Here is a 22,148-nt window from a genome sequence, read left to right as displayed (position 1 = left end):
GCCGGATATGACGTCATCACAGACATGTATCCCAAAAATGAGAAAAAAAACCGTCTGGGGATGCCATACTCAGGATTTCTCATGTTACGTTTCATGAAGATCGGTCTGGTAGTTTTCTCTGAATCGCTCTACACATGCACACATACATACATACATACACGCACACAGACACACACATACACACACGCACACACACACACACACACACACACACACATACACCACGATCCTCATCTCGATTCCCCCCTCTACGTTAAAACATTTAGTCAAAACTTGACTAAATGTAAAAAAGCAGTAAAAACTCGAAACACTGTGTACCGATATAAGTTGAGGAGGTCTGATGGCCTACTTCGAGAGTACTCGAATTGTGATTCTCGGATCCCTGGTTATAATCTATGCCGGGACGGACACGGCGTCAACTTTGTGTGAGACAGCATTTATTTTCAACCCCGTGTTAACCCCGTGTCACCGCCGTGGCACACAAAAGACCGCGGTCATTCTACCCGAAGTGCAGGTTTTTTGTTGGTTTTTTTGTTCTTCTAAAGGAAACACTTCTATTTTGTAGGTGCATGTGCATCATCCCGTTAAGGCTGCAGTTTTCCTTTTGTATTTTGGGGCGTTCTGAGTAAAGTGATTAGGCCAACAACAAAAAAGTCTGTTTACGGTAACCCGACCGACCCTATTTTTTTCGCGCGACCCTAGACTTTTTTTTGCTATTTGGGGGAAGAAAAAAAAAATAACGTAAAAATATGGTTTTTGGGGAAAAAAAAAAATAAAAAAAATCCCGACCTACCGACCCTATTTTTTTGGCCTATGTTACCGTAAACAGACCTTTTTTTTTGGCCTTACTTGCAAGCAAGAGTATTTGGACTAAGCTAGTAAACGGTCGTTGCAGAGATGCCTTCAGCTTTTTCTGGCATTTCTATTTTTTAGCGAGGGAGTAGAAGAATACAGTAGCACAGCACTTCCAACAACTTCAACATCATGGAAGGCGAAAATACAGAATGGGAAGCACTTCGTGCGACACTATCTGGAGGATTTATTGTTGAGACATCTGATTGTGAGAATGAAACAGTCAAACCTGGCTATGAGACAGCAGAAGCTGCTTTAGCTGTATCAGATCAAGACAAAGCAAAATCAGATAACGAAACAGCAGAATCTCATAATGGGAGAGAAAAGTCGTATTGTGAGACAACAGAGCATATATATAGTGATACAATGGCAGAAGCTGATCATGAGATGACAGAATCTGATTGTGAGACATCAGTGAACGATTATGAAACGGCAGAGTCTGAAAATGGGACGGCAGAATCTGATTATGAGACGGCAGAATCTGATTATGAGACGGCAGAATCTGATTATGAGACGGCAGAATCTGATTATGAGACGGCAGAATCTGATTATGAGACGGCAGAATCTGACAGCTGTGGGTCAGGTTATGATACAGCGACGGATGCTGATAGTGAAGACAGTCGTACAGAACCAGACGACAGGCAGGTCAAGGAAGAAGTGAGAAATGCCAGGTGGCACAATGTGGGTGCATACTTTCAAAAAGCAAACAAAGATATGGCCACTGTCTCGTTCAAAGCAGCAGAAACTGGTGCCAGAGAAAAGCCAGAAGACCAAAGAGAAATGGTGGAATACTCCATGTACATAACAGGTCTAAATAATCAGATGAATGGTTTCTGGTCGTCTGCTGTGTCGATGGATAGACACATTTTCATTCAGCATCCACAGCCGTGCAGGATCAGCCGTTCTGTCCGACTCTGGGCAGTGCAAGAGGCAGGTAAGAATGCTGATATCGTTGAAACGCTCTACATCGCACGGTTTTGCTCTGAGGAAGAAGGAGACCTCATTATAAGAGAGGTTGTAGCGAGGGAGAACTGGCGGCTGGTCAGTCTGCTGGTCGCTCACCAACTGGTCAGCAAGTCCTCGCGTCAGTGGGGAGTGGAGGAAGCCGCCCGGGTAGCAGACACTCGTCAGTTCACCGTATTTATTTTACCGTGTTGCACTCGCGATCTGAACCATGACTTCGTTCTGACAAGGCTTATAGAAAGAGGTGCCTATGAGCTGGCATCAGAACTGATCGAGAAGAAGAGGCAATGCAGCAAGGAATGCCTCACCTGGGCGTTGAAGGAAACATGCACAAAGGCGGAAAAGAAAGATCTGGCTCCTCTACTGCGGACGGAATTGATCCAGGGCCTTGAGCTGGACAGTGTTATGATGACAGTGGCCAACAAAGGTTTCTGGGGTATCCTATCTTTGATGCTGCGTGCAGACTGTGTGGTGAACTGCACGACCAGATTACAGGCTGTGCTCATCGCATCAGAGCATGCCAGTTCTGAGGACGCGGCTAGAATCTTGCGAAACTGTTTCCCCGAAGAGCTTGACTGTGTGCTCGTGCAGCTCGTAAAATGGTCAAAGTGGCACTTGGTCGACAAGGCGTTGCTTGAACGGGACTATGTTATGGAGCTCAGCAGGGGTCATGAATGGTTGCAACTGAATAACAAGCTGTACACAGATGATTCTCTGTGGTGTAGTCTTCTTCAGCAATTTGATAATGACACTCTGTTCTCGTTGTTCGAGGAAGCTTTGAAACAGGACTCACGCTTTAAAGAACTTATGTACTTTTTGTTTTCCCGTGAATGGTTCTACACCCACAAACACAAGATAGTTTCGACAATTGCTCCGCATGAAACAGCTTATCAAACCTGCAACAGGCTATGGGCGTCAAACAAGACCTTTTCGCTGGCCTTTGGGGAGATGAGTGTTGTGCTCGAAGAAGTTTTCACAACACTGGACACAGTGAGTTCTGACAGACAGTCACAGGAATGGGACAGTTTTGTGGACTGTCTGAAACGATGGACTGCAGTGGCCCTGGACAGTCACGCCAGAGTGAAAGTCGAATGCAACAGGGAAGGAGAATGCACAGAGACAAAGCTGCTCAGGGACTGGGAACATCTGTTGATTCAGCTTGTGTTGGAAAAGGTCGCTCCAAATTGGAGAAGCATGGAATTTCGAACGTTTGAAGAGTTACTAGCTGTGTTCGCCCTGGTTCCACTGGTACCTACACTGCAGAACGTGTCTCTCAAGTACATGGTTAAATGGAGTTCTACTAAAATCTACTTGGATCTTGTCGGACACACTTGTTGGTATCACGTACCGGAAGAGGTAAGGACGTGTGTGCGTACTTTAGTCTAAGAATTCCTGCTGCTTCCGTCCATATCGCACAAACAATTGTGGAATGGGGACATAGCTCAGCGAAAGTCACAGAGTTTGTAAAACACGAATACACGCATGCAGAAGAACAAACAAGAAGAGCAAACACTCGATCGAGTCACTTTCGCAGTTCTGAATATTATATGAGGCATCAGATGGACAGGAAGAAATTGCTATTCACAACACAATGAGTCACGTTCACATACAATTTGAGCCCGGTCACTTTTATAGTTTCCGAGAAAAGCCCAACGTTAAGTTGTGTGTTGCCGAACAGAAAAGGCTAGTTATCTCCCTTGTTTTTCTGATAACGTTCGTAAAAGGCTACAGATGTAAATACTTTGATGTAAAGAATAATCCTACAAAGTTTCAATCACATCCGATGAACTTTGTCAAAGATATAAAATGTCTAATTTTTCCTTTGACGCTGACCTGTGACCTTGAAAAAGGTCAAAGGTCAACGAAACCATCGTTAAAGTGTAGAGGTCATTGGAGGTCACGACTAAACAAAATATGAGCCCGATCGCTTTGATAGTTTCCGAGATACTTTGTCAAAGATATAAAATGTCTAATTTTTCCTTTGACGCTGACCTGTGACCTTGAAAAAGGTCAAAGGTCAACGAAACCATCGTTAAAGTGTAGAGGTCATTGGAGGTCACGACTAAACAAAATATGAGCCCGATCGCTTTGATAGTTTCCGAGAAAAGTCCAACGTTAAGGTGGTGTCTACGGACGGCCGACCGATTACATAGAGTCACTTTTTCTCAAGTGACTCAAAAAAATGGTAGCACTATCCTGTCGGTGCACACTATCCCCGAGGATAGCAGCCCGAATCTCCTTGAGGAAATTCGCCAAGGACAATAAGAAATATCATATATCTAATTCAGCAAACGAGCCGTACTATCTACATGAATCAACCAGGCCGTACTTTTTATTTTTTAATATTTTTTTAACCTATGTTGAAGGATGAACTTGGGCGGGGATGTAGCTCAGTCGGTAGCGCGCTGGATTTGTATCCAGTTGGCCGCTGTCAGCCTGAGTTCGTCCCCACGTTCGGCGAAAGATTTATTTCTCAGAGTCAACTTTGTGTGCAGACTCTCCTCGGTGTCCGAACACCCCCGTGTGTACACGCAAGCACAAGACCAAGTGCGCACGAAAAAGATCCTGTAATCCATGTCAGAGTTCAGTGGGTTATAGAAACACGTAAATACCCAGCATGCTTCCTCCGAAAACGGCGTATGGCTGCCTAAATGGCGGGGTAAAAAAACGGTCATACACGTAAAATTCCACACGTGCAAAAAACACGAGTGTACGTGGGAGTTTCAGCCCACGAACGCAGAAGAAGAAGAAGAAGAAGAAGGATGAACTTGTCCGATGTAAAAGCCTAGCCAGATCTGTGATGAACTTGATGATGTAAAAGCGGGGCGGGGATATAGCTCAGTTGGTAGCGCGCTGGATTTGTATTCAGTTGGCCGCTGTCAGCGTGAGTTCGATCCCAGGTTCGGCGGAAATTTATTTCACAGAGTCAACTTTGTGTGCAGACTCTCTTCGGTGTCCGAACCACCCCCCCGTGTATACTACATTGGGTGTGCACGTTAAAGATCCCACGATTGACAAAAGGGTCTTTCCTGGCAAAATTGCTTAGGCACAGTTAATAATTGTCTACCATACCCGTGTGACTTGGAATAAGGCCGTGAAAAGTAAATATGCGCCGACATGGCTGCAATCTACTGGCCGTATAAAATTTCATCTCACACGGCATCACTGCAGAGCGCCTAGAACTGTACCCACGGAATATGCGCGATATAAGCCTCATTGATTGATTGATGTAAAAGCCTGGTCAGATCTGTGATGAACTTGATGATGTGCGCAAGAATGATGGTACCTTTAACGTGTGAACTGTGTGCAGAGGAATTTCACAAATAACTCTATGTGGGTTTTGTATGGGTTGTGCTAGAGTTGCTTTCCCTTGTTTTTCTTTGCTTGTCCATATAAACACTGATGTAAGCCAGACGTGACATTGTAGGCTTGGCTCAGTGTTTCAATGGAAACAGGAAAGGAACTCTTTGGCAACCCAGATCAACCCATAACAACTTGGCAGAGTTATTGCCTAACATCGTCCATTAGGAGCAGCAGGGATTCTGTTAGTTCTGAAACAAAATTCTGTGATAGCCTTGTCGTGCCTGCTATTTTTAGCTGATCTGTGCAAGCATATGAGGTCAATGTATATTTTCTGATCTGATAAACAAAGGGAAGTAAGCACTCTAAATGCATACGACATGTGACATAGAGAAAGTGAGAGTTATACGGAACCAGTCTCCTGGCACCTGAGAGAATAACAAGCATTGAAATGAACAAGCGATTTTCATCCTCAAATATACCGATTTGTTAATTAATAATAAATTATTAATAATGTATTAATTAAGTGTGCTTTTGTATATTTGCTGACCTATCTGATAATTTACATATTGTTCATATGAAGTACTATGTACTATTTATCAATCAATTAATGTCTATGTACTTGTCAAATGGACATTATTCAGCGAGTCATGATGAGAAACGTTAAGTAAGTTTATCTATTTTCAAGTACTTTAAAAAAAATTAACGGTCTCAACAAATTCGAAATTAGGCCCAGCAGAGAGATTTGCACAAATACATACATTCTGTTTGCAATGTAAAACGTAACACTTTATGTTATTGTTATACTTTTATCAAACCCAGGTCCGTCGCTTCGTACTTTGCAATGCAGTGAAGGGAAAGCGCTGGGAAGCAGTGAGCCAGCTGGCCGACCATTCTTTGTATGACGACGAGCGGGGCTGGGCCCTGGGTCAGGCCATGTACAGCGGTCAGTGGCGTGTCTTCTTGATGCTGGCCCAACAAGGGCTGAACAAGGACCAGCGCAGGCGTGTCTACAGACAGGTATGATGCATTTATCTATATATATATACGACTAGTGTCTGAGTGTCTGTGTGTCTGTCTGTCTCTGTGTCTGTGTGTGAGTTCGCGATGCACGGCCAAAGTTCTCGATGGATCTGCTTCAAATTTGGTGGGCATATTCAGGTAGACCCGGGACAGGACACAACCTGGTCGATATTTCAACACGTGCTCTCAGCGCGCAGCGCTGAACCGATTTTGGTTCCACCTCAGCTATTTTGGTTCCACCTCAGCTACCCGGGCCCCCATACCGACACACCAAAGCCAAAGTTCTCGGTGGATCTTTTTCAAATTTGGACACCGTATTCAGCTACACCCCGGACACAATATCATCGATGAGATATTTCAACACGTGCTCTCAGCGCGCAGCGCTGAACCGATTTTGGTTTTTGTGTTCATTTCACCATTATAAGTAACTCTTCCTTATCTTCTCATCTTCTCCAGGTTTTCAGCGTTTACCTCCCTTCCTTCGTATGGTGCACGTCTTCGGATATTCCCGGCGTTCTGTTACTATTTTTAGAAGGTCACCGCAGTGTCCAGAACGTAAATTGGACCCGTAAATTATCCTCACTGTAAAAGTGCAAAGGTCGAATCAATTTATAGCCACGCGAAAAATACACTGTCATCTATCTCTCTATAGATACGGCTTCTCTGTGTTTGTGTGTGTGTGTGTGTGTGTGTGTGTGTGTGTGTGTGTGTGTGTGTGTGTCTCTCTATGTGAGCAACACCTGGGGATTGTTCAGTTCTGTTTGTGATGTGGTCTGGCGGCTTTTGTGTATTTGTATGTACTGGCCTTCCTTTGAAAAGCCATAACAGTTCAAAAGGGCTTACAGATAAGCTATAAATTGCTCAATCCTGTTTGAGTGGAGTTCGCCTCCAAAGGTGATTAACACGGTTACATTCGTCGACAAGGATGGGACTCGATATGGTCAGGAATGGCATTATGGCCACTGAATCATTTTCGTGCTGTTTCCATTCCACGAATCTGGGAGGGACCTAAGCTTGGCGGGTCCATTGTTCGGACCCGGCGAAGCCGGCGTACGGCTCTAAGTACTTCTTCCCGGCGAAGCCGGCTACCCGGCGAAGCGGGTATTCATTCTAGTATCTATATATATATACGACTAGTGTCTGAGTGTCTGTGTGTCTGTCTGTCTCTGTGTCTGTGCGCGATGCGCGGTCAAGGTTCTCGATGGATCTGTTTCAAATTTGGTGATCATATTCAGGTACACCCTGGACACAACCTGGTCGATGAGATATTTGAACACGTGCTCTCAGCGCGCAGCGCTGTGCGCGCTGAACCCATTTTGGTTTTTTTGGTCTGGATCCACTACCAGTAACTCTTCCTTATCTTCTCCAGTGTTTTCAGCCGCGATTATCTCCCTTCCTCCGCGTGGCGTCAATCCATATTCCCGTTACTACGTTACTATTTTTAGAAGGTCACTGCACGTTACTATTTTTAGAAGGTCTCCAGTGTTTTGCGCGTTTATCTCCTTTCCTTCGTGCGCCGGCTACCCGGCAAAGCCGGGTCCCAGTAATTTCCCTTCCATAGCGACTCGAACTTGCAAAATGGCGGACCGCAAAGCGAAAGCTACAGGCAAACGTAGAGTGTTGACATTGTCTGGGCGCCTTAAAATCATAAAGGCAGTAGAGGACAGTCCACACAAATCCCGAACACAGATGGCCATTGATTTAGGTGTCCCCCTGCCAACGCTGTCGAAAATCATGAAAGACAAGAAAAAATATCTTGCTTAGGCAAGAAAGCGGCGATACTGTGACGACGAGCAAGCGGGCACGGAGCTCTCAGCTGCCGTCTGTGGACAAAGCGCTGCTGGACTGGACTGAAGAGCCATAATAGCCCAGGAAGGAATTTTTTTGTACAATTAGAACCAGAGGCATTGGTCGTGGGTGTGACTCAGGTTTTTTTATGTTGTTGTTGTTGTTTTAATCCATTAAACTGGTTTTAAGTTTAACTCACTTTTTTGTATTCAGTGCGCGCGCGTGTGTGTGATAAATGTGTGCGTTTTGGACAGAGAGAGAGAGAGAGAGAGAGAGAGAGAGAGGGGGAGAGAGAGAGAGAGAGAACTCAGAAAATGTTATTTGCTACGCCAACGGTCATTACAAAGCTTCCACGACCAAAAACATTGTCAAAAGGGTTGTGGAGGGAACACACACACAATACAGTTGAGCCACACACAAACACACACACACACACATACACACACACACACACACACGTGCGCGCGCGCGTACGTGCGTAAGTACATGTACTTTTCCACTTGTTATTCACAAACCTTTTCTTCTAACAAGGATATGTATCAAAACATTTAAACATAAAAAAACAAATAAATGCAAAAATGATATGAAAAAAACCCCTACTTTTATCAAGTAACAGACGCGTGGCCGGATGTATGAAAGTCAATCCACAATATTTTCATACATCCGGTTAACCGGATTTAGTAAAGACCGGATGTATGAAAGACAAAAAGTGGGTCCCGACGACTTTCTTACATCCGGTCTCGACTGTATATGGGGGGATGTGGGGAGGGCCAAGCCATATACAGCTGCCAGTGACGCATCTTCACGCTGCTGAGCTGTCACAATAGGGGCTCAATGCAGAACAGCTCAGGAGTGTCCCCCTGTAGACCATCTTTGTAATCACCAGATAGGTCACCATGCTTGTACATGGGATAATAGCATCCTTCCACTTACATACACACCAAGTCCGTGTGCAGCCCAGAGGTGTCTGCAGACAGACAGGTGATGTGTGCATGGAAAAAAGGGAGGGGCAGGGGGTGGGGGGTGGGGGGTCGAGTTGGAGAAGGGTGAGGCTGAGGTGTCAAGACACCTTGAGCGGACAGTAGCGTATGCTCTTTATGGAACGTGGACTGAAGAAAGTTGAGACGCGCCAGGTGTGATACCTAGAATTTCAAATGCCGTTTGATGTTGCAATGTTATATAATACAGTACAGTACAGTACAGTACAGTACAGTACAGGACAGTACAGTACAGTACAATACAATACTATAATATACCATACCATACCATACCATACTATACTGTTCTATACTATACTGTTCTATACTATACTATACTATACTATACTATACTATACTATACTATACTATACTATACTATACTATACAATACAGTACAATGCAATACAATACAATGCGATACAATACAAGAGGAGTGTCTGTTTGGTGAGTCTAAGACACAAATTGATGTTCTAGTTCGTCAAGGATTACATGATATCACTAGAATAAACACAGAAACGATACCCATATCCATAAAATACACACTGTCGAAGTTTTGTCTTAGGCACAAAATGATAACCATCTTACAACAATACCAGGCGGCAAAACACGGAGACTGGGACACGGTGCAGGAAATGCAGGAATCCATTTAGTCTCTGTCTTTGCCTTATATAAATCTGAGATATATCAAAGTTTGTCAGATCTCTAAACAGCGCTCTGTCTCATTTGTTTAAGATTGTCTTTGCCTTAACTCTTTCAACAATTTCATTGACCTGGTGACAAAGCACGGAGACTGGAGCACGGTGCATGAAATGCAGGAAGCCATTTAGTCTCTGTCTTTGCCATAACTCTGTCAGCAATTTTATTGACCAGATGCCAAAGCACGGAGACTGGAGCACGGTGCATGAAATGCAGGAAGCCATTTAGTCTCTGTCTTTGCCTTAACTCTGTCAACAATTTTATTGACCAGGTGGCAAAGCACGGAGACTGGGACACGGTGCATGAAATGTTGGAGCGTGGGGCAGACGTGCGCACAGTGCATGCCGAGCTGTTCACAGCCAACATCAGCAGGGACCCACATCCGCCTGAAGACGTCGTCACGCGCTACAAGGACAGGCTGACACAGCTCAGAGATCTGGGCAAGAAACTGGCGCGAGAGGCCAAGGACTTTGATGGTGCTGTTAGTAGCAAGAACTGGTCTGCTGTGTTGTACAAGGTGGGTGTTTCATTCATGAATTGCAAGTAAAGAAAATCTTTGTTATTGGATTCTGATTAATCACACGTGTGATCGCTTTTAAACTGGATTTATGTTTTGCTCCGTTTCAAGTCTGGATTCTTTTTTGAGTGTTAATGTAGACGACCACTTCAACGTTATAGACGGTGAAATGGTAATTAAAGTCAAACTGTGGCCTGAAAAATAAAGAAAAAAATACCAAACTTTCGTGGTTGTCTGCCATGCAAACAGATACGGCGCAGAGGGACGGAGGGGGAGGTGTGGCAAGCCATGATGGCGGCACTGGAAGCCAGGGCGTGGCACGTGCTGACACAGCTGGTCAGGGGACGCAACTCTCCTGCTCTGAGAAAACAGTTGTTCCCCCTGGTCATGGAGCAGCAACAGTGGTCCGTGGTCAGAGTGCTGTTAGAGCGAGGAGTCAGTGTGGAGCTACGACTTAGGTGGGTATTGTTAAGCGCTCTGTAGTTATTTTAATTTAAAGAGTTGAGATTGATAGATGTTTTTCTTAAAGTAGTGTGTATATTTTAAACATTGGTGTTTTGTGTTCTGTGTGCATAGTACACAACGATTTGGTCACGTGTCCATTCATAGAAGTTTGGCACAATTTCTGTATTGTTTGTCCCAAACGTCCAGGGTCCTGCAGGGGCGGATCTGGGGGGGGTGCAATGGGTGCAATTGCACCCCCCCCCCCCAGCGGGACAAAAAAAAGAAGAAAAAAAAAAGAAGAAAACAAAAAAAGAAGAAAAATGTATCACCTGAAAATAGCACTTTACACGCTCAGATTGCACCAGATTGCACAATTTTGCTTCCTTTTTAAAAAAAAATTCCGGACCCCCCTAGCATGCTCGGCGCTTCGCGCCATCGGTTCGGCGCTTCGCGCCTTCGCTGATAAGATACCAAAAAAAAAAAAAAGAACTTTGCACCCCCCCCTTTCAAAACCCAGATCCGCCCCTGCCCTGTATTTCATTTTTGAATCTCTGGTGTGAAATATGCAGTCCTTGGAAGCTCAGCTGAAGGAATGTTCAGTTGTGTCAAGTATATCTTTATTCCTATGAGTCATCCATGCCGCATGTATGTTGCAGCGCCATACCAATATTTTTGGAGCATCACCAGTGGCTGCTGGCAGCTCGAGTTACAGAACATGACGTCACTGACTCCGTCATACGTCACGTGATGCGCCAAGCCCTGGAGCACAGGGAGGGAAGTCTGGCAGCTCACTGCATAGGAAGTCTGAAAGAACCGCTCTCCGTCATCGAGAGGCAGACGATCTTCCAACAGGCGCTGTCCAAAGGCTTGTGGTGGGCGGTGAAGCGACTGGTGGAAGAGCGAGATCCAGAGGGCAAGACTGAACGAGACGTGGCCCTGCAGGCGGCGGCGGAACGTCACCAGTGGAGCGTGGTGACGCACTGTCTGCAGCACGGGGCGGATATCGACAAGAAGGACGAGGAGGGAAACACCTTGCTGCACAGGTGGGCAAGACGGGGAGACTGGACAGGTGTGGTCAAACTCGTGGAGCAGGGAGCAGACCAGAACATCCCTGACAGCGAGGGATACATTTTGCTGCACAGAGTTGTCCGCAAACGAGAAACCGTGACGGATTTATTCCGCAGTCCCGTCAAACTGCTGATAGAATTTCATGGAGACATAAACAGGCCAGATCCTGAGGGAAGCACTGCCTGGGAGTATCTGGTCGCTCAGAATAATACGAAAATCATCGACACAGCTTTGATGTGGAGCCAGGTAGACACAAAGAAAGTTGACAAGTTCGGAAACACAGCGCTGCACAAACTGTGTGCAGTGGGAATGGCCGATACCGTGCGTAGCTTGGTAGCAAGAGGCAACAGTCCGCTGACTGTCAACTACGATGGGATGACAGCCCTGTGTTCAGCCACCAACTGTTACGATCACGAGATAGTACTGGAATGCGTCAAGCTGGGAGTGGGGACTTTTCAGTCTCGGTTCACAGATGCATCCCGGAAAATGAAAAGTGGAATCGTAGAGCCCACCCCTTGTTTTGTACAGCAGTATGAGGTGGCCTCCCCGTTCCAGACAGCAGCAGCGGAGGGTGACTTGCCCCTGATGGAAGCACTGTACCAAGCTGGGGCCTGTTCCAACGCAGAACTTCACAGGTTCAGTGCAGCTCTCAAAGCACGTTATCTCCCCAGCTGGTCCGGAACATTAATGAAAGCCAAAGAGCTGTGTGAATACGTGGAGACTCTGGCCCGTAACCCCCGCAGCCTGATGTCCGCGTGTCGTCTGACCATCTGTCATCAGCTGGGTGTGAGGCGGGACAGAGAGAGGATAGTCCGTCAGTTGGACAGACTGGACGATAGGGAGCGGCACCAGCAGGTGGACACACACATGGTGAACTACCTCCTCTTCTCGGACCTGGAGCAGAGCTTCCCGTATCCCAGTGTACACCAGCCTGATGAGCCGGAATCAGATGAAGTCAAAATTGACAAAGTCCTAAGTATATTGGCCACGGGAAAGCTCCGCATTGGGGGCAACCTGCTGCATTATTATCTGCAAAGATTCATGCCTGACAAATGACTGATGAAGGCTAAAGAAGCAATAGAAGTTTGCTTATGTTGATCACTTGCTGGAAGACTTCTGCGTGATACGAGAAAGCAGGGGTCCTGATTCTGGGGATTTTTGACATTTTGAAAAAGAGACTTTTGTGACGATTTAATTAGATCTCTCGTTTTCTGAACATCCACGTTTGTGACCGATAAACGTGGAAGTCACACCCAAATCGTACAATCATCATTAGCTTGGACTAGTGAATGTTAAGTGAAACAACAGTGGTTATTTTGATTATAACCACGGCAATCGCCGAGTATGCCGATGCAATGGGATTTGTGTTCCAGAGGGTTGTCAAAAGTATTGCATACTCGAGGGCGACGAAATGCGAAATCAAATTAAATTATCATACACATCTTCACTTCATTTGACCATAACAATGAGCGAAACTTAATTTCACAGCGTTGAAGTACTGTACGTACGTGTAACTTCTTTTCCAGGAGTTTACCCCTTAACTGCCCGAAGAATTTAGTTTAAAACAAATCATAACATCAATACATATTTTGGTTGGTAATAGAAATCCTTTGAAAGCCATGTCTGCTTTTGTTTGATTTTGCTTGAATTTGTCGAATTCACGTATGATCAAATTCACACTCGTTATTCACAAGCGATGGGGAGAGTGACATAAGGGAGGTTATTATCTTGTACTTGGTGTTTCCTCATATATAGCTGTGTTTACCTCCCTTCCTTTACTACCAGCATGTGTGTGTTGGTGTTGGCGTTAGGCGGCAAGGTGCCAGTGTGTGTGTGTGTGTGAAAATATCGGAACAGAAATGATCAACCGGTCAGTACTACCTGTTCTAATTGCATGTGGAAGTCTTTCATGTTAGATTCAAGGTATACTTACGTCACTGAGCCATCGATTAACCGGTTATGGTGACCAAATGGACCTAGCTTAGCAAAAAGCAACCATAAAAAAACCTATGAATTGATGATTGAAATAAAATACAGATATTTATGTTACAAAATGTCTAATATCTTTATCATACTAGTGTGATTTATTGTAAACGTTCTTTGCCCTAAAAGGCGCTTGATGTGGCAAACTTTCGTATTGATGTTAATTTTTCACAGGGGTCAATGTGACAGCTGTTAAAGCCACTCCAATAAGGGTACCCCAAAAATCGACAAGCATAAATTAAGTCACAATTTCAAAAATCGACAAACATTCACAATGGAATTTTGCAATTTATTTCGCACATGAAAAAAAATCTTTCAAGTACCGATCTAGTGCAGGTCAGTTTGTATTACTATGTGAGGATATGTAATTGGTTTTAAGTTTAACTAAGAAAGAGAGAGAGAGTGTTGTGTGTGTGTGTGTGTGTGTGTGTGTGTGTGTGTGTGTGTCGTGAGTGACTGCTTAGTCATTTCAGATGTGTTTTAGTGCAACTCTCAATTCTTAGTAAATGTAATATATCTATGTGTTATTGGTTTTTAGCGCAATTCTCAACTCTTAGTAAATGTGATGTATTTTATGTCTGTAACCACCCGACACTGGATGGCAATTTTCCTTGTTTTTATAAGGACAGTAACATTTTGAGTCTTCAATCTTGAGTCTTGTGCGGTGTTCTTGTAAGCCACTCCTACTGAAGCTGTTAATGTCAATCGTGAAAGAGGTCACAACTGGAAGTTTTGGCGTCCATAGACGATGTTTTGAAATAACTCTGTCGGGTTTGTATGGGTTTTGAAAGAGTGAATACCCTTGCTTTTATCGAGGCAAACTTTCCCTGGTGACATTATAGGTCAGTCACTAGCGAGGGGGAGGGGTGTCGCAGACCTGTTTACCCTTACGATTTTGGCGTAATTTATTACGATTTTCTGCAAAAAATACGCCATTCCGCTATCCGTGTCAAGACTACGATTTTCATTAAAAAAAAAGTAAAAAAAAAAAAAAAATTACTTTATTTTTTTAATTAATTCACATGTTTGGCATGGGGTTTTTTCAATGGCAAAATGGGGTGAAAAAGCACAGGACTGACAAGAGATCATGTCTGTCTGATGAGACGCTGGAGAGCCTTCTTGTGGCGAAGTCTCGCCCTCACTCATTCGGCAAGCGCAAGTACAGTAGAGAAGCGCTTGACACACTGAAAAAGGCTACTACGAGCAAAGGAAAAAGAATCAGTGATGCACATGTGCTTTTGATGTGATCTTCTTTGAAATTATGATGACTACAAAAACTGACTGATGTGTTTTGTTTGTGACTGATGGATATATGTGCATGATTGCGTTTCGCAGACACAGTTGTCATGTGCGTTGTAATTGGCGACGAATGCTGGATGATTACTATTTTTGTGCCAGGATTACTATTTTTGGGGCTGAGCATTACTCCAAAACACTTATGGGGGTAAACAGGTCTGGGTGTGTCTGAAACACGTGCGACAAGGAGCACGCGTTAAAAGTTTGCCTCAATACTAGTAAGAGTATTCACTCTTTCATAAGGCCAAAAAAAAAAAAAGGTGTGGTTACGGTAACATAGCCAAAAAAAATAGGGTAGGTAGGTAGGCAATCACTTTTTTTTTTTAAACTTTTTTTTCTAATGTGTACAAATTAAACCTACTTGACAGGGAAATAAGTGTGCGACACGGGCGCTTTCGCTTTCATTGCGTTTTTTGCACTCGTTTTTTTTTTCTTTTCTTTTTTTGACAAATGTAATAAAAAGTTATAGGATCGGCCCCTAAAAATAGGGTAGGTCGGGTTACCGTAACCACACCTATTTTTTTTTTTAGGCCTAACCCATACAAACTCGACAGAGTTATTTCCGGAGGTCGTTTAATTTCAGGGTTTGAACGATAGAAAGCACTATCTTTGAACAATAATGACGTGAATCGCTTCTTGCCTGTCAGAATAGCATGTCCATATATCACTCACCTCACGTGCTTCGAATACAATTCCATAACACCAGAATGTACCTTGACACCTTGAAAATCAGGATAAGGGGACTATCGACCACATGAATAAACTCACGTGATTTACGAGTGTGTGTTAGTGTGTATGTGTGTGTGTGTGTGTGTTTGTGTGTGTGTGTGCGTGTGTTTGTGTGTGTGTGTGTGTGTTCCTTCAGCAATTGCATTGCTTGTTTTATTTGCTGGGTGGGCAAGGGCAGATTTTTTCAAGGAAGCAAAATGCTGCAATCTAGGGCCACCTGAGCTCAGAAACTGTCATTTAATCATCTCTCTCTCTCTCTGTCTCTCTGTCTCTGTCTCTGTCTCTCTCTCTCTCTCTCTCTCTCTCTGTCTCTCTCTGTCTCTCTGTGTCTCTCTCTCTCTCTCTCTCTCTCTCCCCCCCTGAAGGGCCTCCTTCGCCCCCCCCCCTTAAATCCGCCACTGGTGGGTTTACGTTTTTGTTTGTGTAACGTGGTGGTTTTGGGTTGTTGGTCTTCATTTTGATCATTTAGCCAGTAACCACAGTTCTTTTACATTTAGTCAAGTTTGGATTAAGTTTGTATTAAAAACAAGCTCAGAAAGTTAAAAAGAATAGAGATACAGAAAAGCGTGTTATATCCTGCTCAGCGCAACCACTACCGCACTATTCTGGCTTGTCAATGTCACTGCCTTTTCTACGAGCGGGGGACTCACGATGCTATACGGTCTTGATGAAAAAATGCAGTGCGTTCAGTTTCATTCTGTGAGTCCAACAGTCCAACTAAATGTAGTAATTTCGCTTCACGCGGCTTCATTTTGTTTAGATAAATGATGTTGATTTTTGCTTGATTGTATGTTTGTTTGCGTGACACACTCTCATATGCTCTTGATATAAAAACAGCGGAACAGCATTTTCTTTTCAATGATTATTTGCTGCAGATGCATGAATTCCAATTCATGAAAGCGTACAACCTTTTCTGTCAACAAAACACTGCGAAATTTCTCTAATTTAAAAAAAACAAAAACACAAAAACAGCAGTCGCTCTTTTACACAGATTTCATACAGCTGATTGTTAATACTGTTACTTTGAAAAGCAATTTTCGGGCGCTGTGGCGGGGTGGTAAGACGTCGGCCTCTTAATCGGAAGGTCGAGGGTTCGAATCCCGGCCGCGGCCGCCTGGTGGGTTAAGGCAGGTCAAATGGAGACAGGGATATTACTCTTCATACACAAAGGGAAGCCACTGAGTTGTGTCGCCATTTTTTCCTGGCAGGCTGGGAATTCGAACACATCGAACAGGGAACGCAGAAGAAGAAGAAGAAGAACACGTCGAACATTCGAATGACGTAAATAGAACAAACGTCACATTTTTCAGGCAGCGGAAGTGTGGTGACGCGGCCCAGAACAAATGACGTCAGAAAATGACGACACCGCCAGAAATAAAAACAATGCGACACGCCTACCAACCACGAGGTCAAAAACACGTGGGCATCTAATGAAATCGGTACAAAGCCGTTCTCTTTGCCAGTGACATCGTAATAATCACCAAAGCTAACATTGAAGCTCCGGTAGCAGGTAAGAGAGTGTCTCCCAACCCGTGATGCTCACAGCGTGATTGCATCAGAATACCACATGTTAAAACCGGTGTTTGAACTAGAATAACAGCCAGTAGTATTAAGAACAAGTGTCTTGTGTACATGCAGCCCTCTTTCTACTGTACGCTGGCAGAAGATAATACAATAATTGAAGTCCTTCGAGGCATAAGGGGCCCATAAGGCGAAAAATTGCTTTAATTCCACCCTCAAAAAGTCCCAGCCTTCAAACCGTAACAAATAACAGTACGCACTATTAAGCAAAATTATAAACCAAGCCTTGATTATTAATTTTTATTATTACACTTGTATCAAACAAGTGACCTCCACCTTTTGATTGGCGTTTTTATTACATTTGAATCGGACTTGTGGCCTTTCAAAGTTGCGGTGACCTTTGACTTTCAACAGAGGTCATATGTAACAGTGGTTTTTAAAAACATAATTTAGTTGGCTCATATATCTGAGACAAATGATCGGACAACAGCCCTTTACATTATCGTGACACATATTTTTCTGAGGCACACTGGACAGTAATAGTGCAAAGGGTGGGGTTAATCAAGGGAGTGAACCCCCCCCTAAAAACACTACCAACCTGTCGTTTTTTTTGTTTTTTTTTAATGCCGTTTTGATCGCTCTTGCGTTTACAACCCATCTCATCAAATCGTAATTTATTTCCAGGCTACCAGCAATAAAATACCTCAACATGAGGAACAAATTTAAAATAAACTCTGGCAAAAGACGTGACGTCACAAAGTTTGAGTATGCGCAACATTTTCGTTTACCAGTGCACTTCGTTACCTGCCCATTGCTGCTTTGGGTGATATTTTTTAAATGACTATTCCTATGCAGATGTTTGTGTAATTGGCCGTTTTCAAAACATACCCATTTTTCGATTTTTCGGTCCAAAATTCAAAACGGGCACTGTCTTCCGAGACTCATAGCTCCGAAACGAACCCACTACCCTATATTTTTTTTATGCTGAATGCATAGCAGACAGATCGAACTTAAAAAATAACCAACTTTTGGGAGAAACCAAATTATATTTAACGGGTCCAGTGAACTACCTTAAGTGTGGAGATTTTTCCGATCTCCCAGGTCAACTTATGTGCAGACCTGCTAGTGGCTTATCCCCCTTCGTGTGTACACGCAAGCACAAGACCAAGTGCGCACGGAAAAGATCCTGTAATCCATGTCAGAGTTCGGTGGGTTATAGAAACACGAAAATACCCAGCATGCTTCCTCCGAAAGCGGCGTATGGCTGCCTAAATGGCGGGGTAAAAACGGTCATACACGTAAAATTCCACTCGTGCAAAAACACGAGTGTACGTGGGAGTTTCAGCCCACGAACGCAGAAGAAGAAGAAGAAAAAAATGCAATTTTCAAAAGGCAGTTACTTCAAACGGTCATTATAAAACAAATTCATTAATTTAGTATGTACAGTCCCTATATACAGTGGAACCCCTTTTTAAGACAACCTCCAACCCCTCCTACATCCCCCGATTAAAGACCCCACCCCCACCCGTACCCCACCCCACCCGGTTTTCAGACCTTGCTTTCCCAGACGTTCTACTCCTAGCTTATGTAAAAGTATCTCTATTTTAAAGACAATCTCTTGCTTTTAATACGTGATTTTCACAGATTTGCAGAGGTCTTAAGAGTAGGGTTCCACAGTCACGCAGTTATACACTACATTGGTTTGTGCACGTTAAAGATCCCACGATTGACAAAAGGGTCTTTCCTGGCAAAATTGTATAGGCATAGATAAAAATGTCCACCAAAATACCCGTGTGACTTGGAATAATAGGCCGTGAAAAGTAGGATATGCGCCGAAATTGCTGCGATCTGCTGGCCAATGTAAATGCGTGATGTATTGTGTAAAAAATTCCATCTCACACGGCATAAATAAATCCCTGCGCCTTAAATATGAGGACGTTAAACCCTAATAGTCAGTCAGTGCTGAACTTCGCATGATGATGCGTTCGATCGTGCGTAGCCGGAGGGGGGTGATCGGTCATCCGTGTCACGGTTACGCCTTGTCGGTAATTACTTTCCAAAGTCGAGAGAGAAGGAAGAGTTTATACCCTGTACTCGCGGTGTTGAAAAACAGCCTGGTAAAAATTAAATTCAAATGCTGATGTACAAGCGAAGGCCACCTATTCAATTCTGCATCTGTGTGTGTATGTTGAGGGTTGAACAGGGCGGGGAACTTAATGTCCTTTATTTAAGGTGTTGCAAAAAACTGCCTGACGAAAACTAGTTAATTTTGTTATCAGCTGTTTTGGCCGATGTAGCAGTAAAGGCCAAGCACCTGTCGAACTCGACATCTGTGCTAATGTTTTGGTGCGAAAACGGCCTGGTCAAAATGTGTACATTTTATTTTTAAACTCGTTTAGTCAATATGAGGCTTTTATATCGCGCGTATTCCGTGGGTACAGTTCTAAGCGCAAGGATTTATTTTTTATTTTTATATTTTTTATTTTATGCAATTTATATCGCGCACATATTCAAGGCGCAGGGATTTATTTATGCCGTGTGAGATGGAATTTTTTTACACAATACTTCACGCATTCACATCGGCCAGCAGATCGCAGCCATTTCGGCGCATATCCTACTTTTCACGGCCTATATTATTCCAAGTCACACGGGTATTTTGGTGGACATTTTTATCTATGCCAATACAATTTTGCCAGGAAAGACCCTTTTGTCAATCGTGGGATCTTTAACGTGCACACCCCAATGTAGTGTACACGAAGGGACCTCGGTTTTTCGTCTCATCCGAAAGACTAGCACTTGAACCCACCACCTAGGTTAGGAAAGGGGGGAGAAAATTGCTAACGCCCTGACCCAGGGTCGAACTCGCAACCTCTCGCTTCCGAGCGCAAGTGCGTTACCACTCGGCCACCCAGTTTAGTGTATATGTTACAGGCATTAAGTGAAACCAGGCATTACGCGTAATGCCTGAAATGTTCAGGCATTACGTGTAATGCCTGAGACCACTAGGCATTACACGTAATGCCTAAAAATACCAGGCATTACACGTAATGCCTGAAATTTGACTCTCAAAATTACGCTTATTGCCTGAAGCAATTCAGGCAATACACATTACCTCTTTGATGACAGTGAGAACATTTTTTTTATGACAAAGTGTTGACAAAATGTCATGGTGTGAATATAGTAACTGACATTCAATCAAGTGAGCTTTGAAATGAATGCACATTTTATTGTGCGATTATGAGTGATGGTTCGTAATGAAAAATAATGTATTTCTGACATAGTGTTCACCACAGTTTGAATTTCACGTAAGAATGAGTGCATGCCACAATGGAAAGCCGAGGTCCAATATTTCGAGTCGAGTTTTCACCAGTAGCTTATTCGTCACCATGGAGGATAATGAAAAAGAACAATTGTTTACTCGACGTTTGTTTGAACATTATGAAAAGGACGGCAGAAAGTTGCTCCCGAGTGTACTTCAGAACAATCGAAGAAGTAAAAACTGCCTTCCAGAAAACGACAAAGTCACGTCATGAGTACCATCTCTTGGAAAAGAAAGTGATGTACGTGTGGTGTTTGTCAAAAACAGATTTGAGTGTTGGTATTCAGCTCAACGTCTATCGTGAAACAATACTAAAACCGGGTTATCTCCAATGCTGTCTCTGATAGAGTAATTGACACATAATTATAATGTCAAAGGGAGGTAACAACAAGTCGCGTAAGGCGAACTTACATTTAGTCAAGCTGTGGAACTCACAGAATTAAACTGAATGCACTGCATTTTTTCACAATGACCGTAGCCCGCCGCTAGTGCAAAAGGCAGCGAAACTGACGAGCCTGTTTAGCGCGATAGCGGTTGCGCTGTGCTGCATTGCACGCTTTACTGTACCTCTCTTCGTTTTAACTTTCTGAGCGTGTTTTTAATCCAAACATATCATATCTATATGTTTTTGAAATCAGGAACCGACAAGAAATAAAATGAAATTGTTTTTAAAAACGATTTCGGAAATTTAATTTTAATCATAATTTCTATATTTTTAATTTTCAGAGCTTGTTTTCAATCCGAACATAACATATTCATATGTTTTTGGAATCAGAACATGATGAAGAATAAAATAAAAGTAATTTTGGATCGTTTTATAAAAAGATAATTACAATTTTCATATTTCTAATGACCAAAGTCATTAATTAATTTGTAAGCCTCCATGCTGAAATGCAATACCAAAGTCCAGCCTTCGTCGAAGATTGCTTGGCCAAAATGTAAATCAATTTGATTTAAAAATGAAGGTGTGACAGTGCCGCCTCAACTTTTACAAAAAGCCGGATATGACGTCATAAAAGACATTTATCGAAAAAAAGAAAAAAACGTCTGGGGATATCATACCCAGGAACTCTCATGTAAAATGTCATAAAGATCGGTCCAGTAGTTTACTCTGAATCGCTCTACACACACACACACACACACACACACACACACACACACACACACACACAATCGCGCGCACAGACACACACACACACACACACACACTCACACATACACACACACATTACGACCCTCGTCTCGATTCCCCCTCTATGTTTAAACATTTAGTCAAAACTTGACTAAATGTAAAAAAGGCTTAGTACACTGACTGTATCGTTCTTGCTGGAACAAAAACAGCTAATAAGAAAATTGTGTTGTGTTATCTCACATACCGGGTCTGTTAAATAAGCTACGATATCAAATTATTATTAATGTTCGCTTGAGAAACACTGTGTAAACGGGGTTTTTTTTTCTCATAAAGGAGATTTGTTATTATTATTCGACGTAAGTTGTTCACGATCTTTAGTAGTTTGAATGTAGCGCTCGGGTACATTGACATGCTGTTGACAGTTGTTGTTTTAGCAAGATGAATGCAATCTGGACCCTGTTCTACGTGAACCCCACTTTACACATCTTTGTGCGCAGAGTGTCAGAAGAAGAAGAAACGAGCGAGAGTCAAAGGTGT

General features: G+C 43.4%; 1 protein-coding gene across 1 annotated transcript; it reads left to right on the top strand.

The window, feature by feature from the left end:
- Positions 1-228: 228 nt before the first annotated feature.
- On the top strand, positions 229-15,687 carry LOC138978200 (uncharacterized). Its single transcript, XM_070350864.1, has 5 exons — positions 229-3,171; positions 5,938-6,135; positions 9,874-10,119; positions 10,369-10,577; positions 11,220-15,687. Exons 1-5 carry the CDS (start codon positions 985-987, stop codon positions 12,685-12,687), a joined length of 4,308 nt encoding a protein of 1,435 aa, XP_070206965.1. The 5' UTR covers positions 229-984; the 3' UTR covers positions 12,688-15,687.
- The last annotated feature ends 6,461 nt before the right edge of the window (positions 15,688-22,148 follow it).

This window comes from Littorina saxatilis, linkage group LG10 (assembly GCF_037325665.1).
Source record: "Littorina saxatilis isolate snail1 linkage group LG10, US_GU_Lsax_2.0, whole genome shotgun sequence".
In the NCBI taxonomy this organism is placed as follows: domain Eukaryota; kingdom Metazoa; phylum Mollusca; class Gastropoda; order Littorinimorpha; family Littorinidae; genus Littorina; species Littorina saxatilis.
This window is presented reverse-complemented; position numbering and strand designations above follow the sequence as displayed.